General features: G+C 29.7%; 1 protein-coding gene across 6 annotated transcripts in view; it reads right to left on the reverse strand.

The window, feature by feature from the left end:
• LOC106471831 overlaps nucleotides 1-3226 on the reverse strand; it is a 21463-nt gene that overhangs the window by 5326 nt on the left and 12911 nt on the right. For all 6 annotated transcript variants that reach the window (XM_022400435.1, XM_022400437.1, XM_022400434.1 and 3 more), the window contains one exon: nucleotides 2502-2628. In XM_022400435.1, coding sequence (XP_022256143.1) covers nucleotides 2502-2628 — 127 coding nt within the window. The remainder of the gene's footprint in view (nucleotides 1-2501; nucleotides 2629-3226) is intronic.

A 3226-nucleotide genomic window follows, 5' to 3' on the forward strand; every position in this document is an offset into this window, starting at 1 on the left:
TACAACTAACTACTAACCAGACAGAATGACAACATCAGCCTATACTTTAATCAGAATGTAAAGCTTGGCCTTTCAACACAAGCCACGTGTTTCTTTAACCTTCTTTACATTACTACGCCGATATGTTATGATTGTGTTTTATAACACTCAAGCTACTAAAAAACTAACTTAAGCAAAAAAAAAAATTATGAAACAAATCATTAATAGAAATTCCGAATGCCCACGCATTACTGAACAAAGCATTAACGAAATCTTCATCATTCACGGTCCAATATGTTTACTCCAAGTTTTCCCACTTTCAGTTTAATAACAAGTGATAAGCCTTGCATCTTTTTTACAAATATTATGCTTTGGCTGGAACTACAAATTCCTCTAGCATGTAACCAAATAATATATATTAAACATACTATTTCTAACTTGCCAATAAGCCTACTTATATCCCATTGACTGTCGAACATACGTCAGAATGCACCATCAAAACAAAAAAGTATTGGATAACACTCGCATTGTTTCTGAGACCACTAATATTGTTGCACTACAAAAAAAGTATTGGATAACAAACATTGTTTCTGAGACCACTAATATTGTTGCACTACAAAAAGTATCAGATAACACTCATATTGTTTCTGAGACCACTAATATTGTTGCACTACAAAAAAAAGTGTTGGATAACAAACATTGTTTCTGAGACCACTAATATTGTTGCACTACAAAAAGTATCAGATAACACTCACATTGTTTCTTAGACCACTAATATTGTTGCACTACAAAAAAGTATCAGATAACACTCATATTGTTTCTGAGATCACTAATATTGTTGCACTACAAAAAGTATCAGATAACACTCACATTGTTTCTTAGACCACTAATATTGTTGCACTACAAAAAGTATCAGATAACACTCACATTGTTTCTGAGACCACTAATATTGTTGCACTACATTAACAATGTTGTATATTTCATGTTTTTTTCCATTATAATTGAACATTTTCTAATTTTACTGATCCAATTCCACCTATAAAAGTTAATGAAGACCCTTTGAGTCAGCTTCACAGTTTTCAAAGAATGTTATTCATTTTAGATCTTAAATAAAAAACTAAGAACATAGGGACAATGTAATATTAATAAATAAATAAACTAATAACACTGGGACAATGTAATATTAATAAATAAATAAACTAATAACATTGGGACAATGTAATATTAGTAACAAAAACTAAGAACATGGGGACAATGTAATATTAATAACAAAAAAACTAAGAACACGGGAACAATATAATATTAATAACAACAAACTAAGAACATGGGGACAATGTAATATTAATAACAAAAACTATAAACATGGGGACAATGTAATATTAATAACAAAAAACTAGGAACACGGGGGCAATGTAATATTAGTAACAAAAAACTAAGAACATGGGGACAATGTAATATTAATAACAAAAAACTAAGAACATTGGGACAATGTAATATTAATAACAAAAAACTAAGAACATGGGGACAATGTAATATTAATAACAACAAACTAAGAACATGGGGACAATGTAATATTAATAAATAAATAAACTAATAACACTGGGACAATGTAATATTAATAACAACATACTAAGAACATGGGGACAATGTAATATTAATAAATAAATAAACTAATAACACTGGGACAATGTAATATTAATAACAAACTAAGAACATGGGGACAATGTAATGTTAATAACAACAAACTAAGAAAATGGGGACAATGTAATATTAATAGCAACAAACTAAGAACATGGGGACAATGTAATATTAATAACAAAAAAAACAAGGAATGTAGAAATGGTAGTTAAGCTGTTCTTAAAAACATTGAGTGTGTTTAAAGATGTGCAATTTGAGGAAATAATTCTTGCTATTGTAAAACACGTCATTTTCAAAGTAAATAACATGTTGTCAGAGTTCATATAATACCTTGTAGTTAAATATGAAGAAATTGCACCAGTTTAGTGGCTGAGTTCTTAATTAAACATGTGGCTAAGATCATTAATTTTATTTCAGGTACTAGGAGAGCTTGTTTGTGATTATCCTTTTCAGTTTCTTGTTTTCTTTTGAGGGTCATTGGCCATTACACAAGTGTCCAGTGTTTTAAAATGAATAGCGTTTCAGAAGTTCTTCAACGTCTAATCACTTGAGAAAGCTTGAGCCCATGGCTTTAAATGAAAACCACTAATCCAAATACACTTATTAATGTTTATCAGATTTAAAGGGTTTTAAATGTTCAATCCTTGTTTTTTTTTTAATTTATGGAACATTTTTAATAACACCTACATGTGTTTATGGTGGAAATAAACATAAATGGAAATCAATAAATACAGTGATCTTTCTTTTAACATGCATTCGTAAGTCACTCTGTACAATGATTTTTCCCGAGTGCAGCATTTAAAAACATTTTTAAACTAGTAGGATCTTCTTTCACCTCCTCAATTTTGGATGTTTCAGTTCTCATGACCAACAACAAAGGATACTAGTAATTTCTTCAGAAATTCATTTTGAGGGTTTTCCGAAGTATCTACTGCCTTTTGAAGCTGTTGACGAGCTCTTCTATTCCTTTCCACAGCTTGCTGAAAGTTCTTGGGAACCTGAAGCACTGACCTGAAGAGTTATGAAAACAAGTTATGTGATGGATCTACTACAGTGTTAATAAATTTCAATTTTATTTCTCTCATTACATACCATAAACAATGCTGTTAAATTCATAACACCTGCATAGAATAACAATGCATGCCAACCTGAAAAATATTCTGAGAAAAAAGAATCAATAAAACAGTAAAACTTAGCATTTTAATGTCAAGGTGTGCACCTGCACAGTTACTTTCAACGACATTAAGAACAAAGATTAATTAATGTCACTTAACCCTGTTCTAACAAAATTATTTCTTGAATCTTAATGTAACTACAATCTCACCGTGACTTAACCAGTAATCCAATCAAACTAACACATTTTATAAAGTGATTTATGTCATTAACCAGTAATCCAATCAAACTAACACTTTATATAAAGTGATTTATGTCATTAACCAGTAATCCAATCAAACTAACACTTTATATAAAGTGACTTATGTCATTAACCAGTAATCCAATCAAACTAACACTTTATATAAAGTGATTTATGTCATTAACCAGTAATCCAATCAAACTAACACTTTATATAAAGTGATTTATGTCATTAACCAGTAATCCAATCAAACTA

The sequence above is a fragment of the Limulus polyphemus genome, unplaced genomic scaffold (assembly GCF_000517525.1).
Source record: "Limulus polyphemus unplaced genomic scaffold, Limulus_polyphemus-2.1.2 Scaffold4890, whole genome shotgun sequence".
NCBI lineage: Eukaryota > Metazoa > Arthropoda > Merostomata > Xiphosura > Limulidae > Limulus > Limulus polyphemus.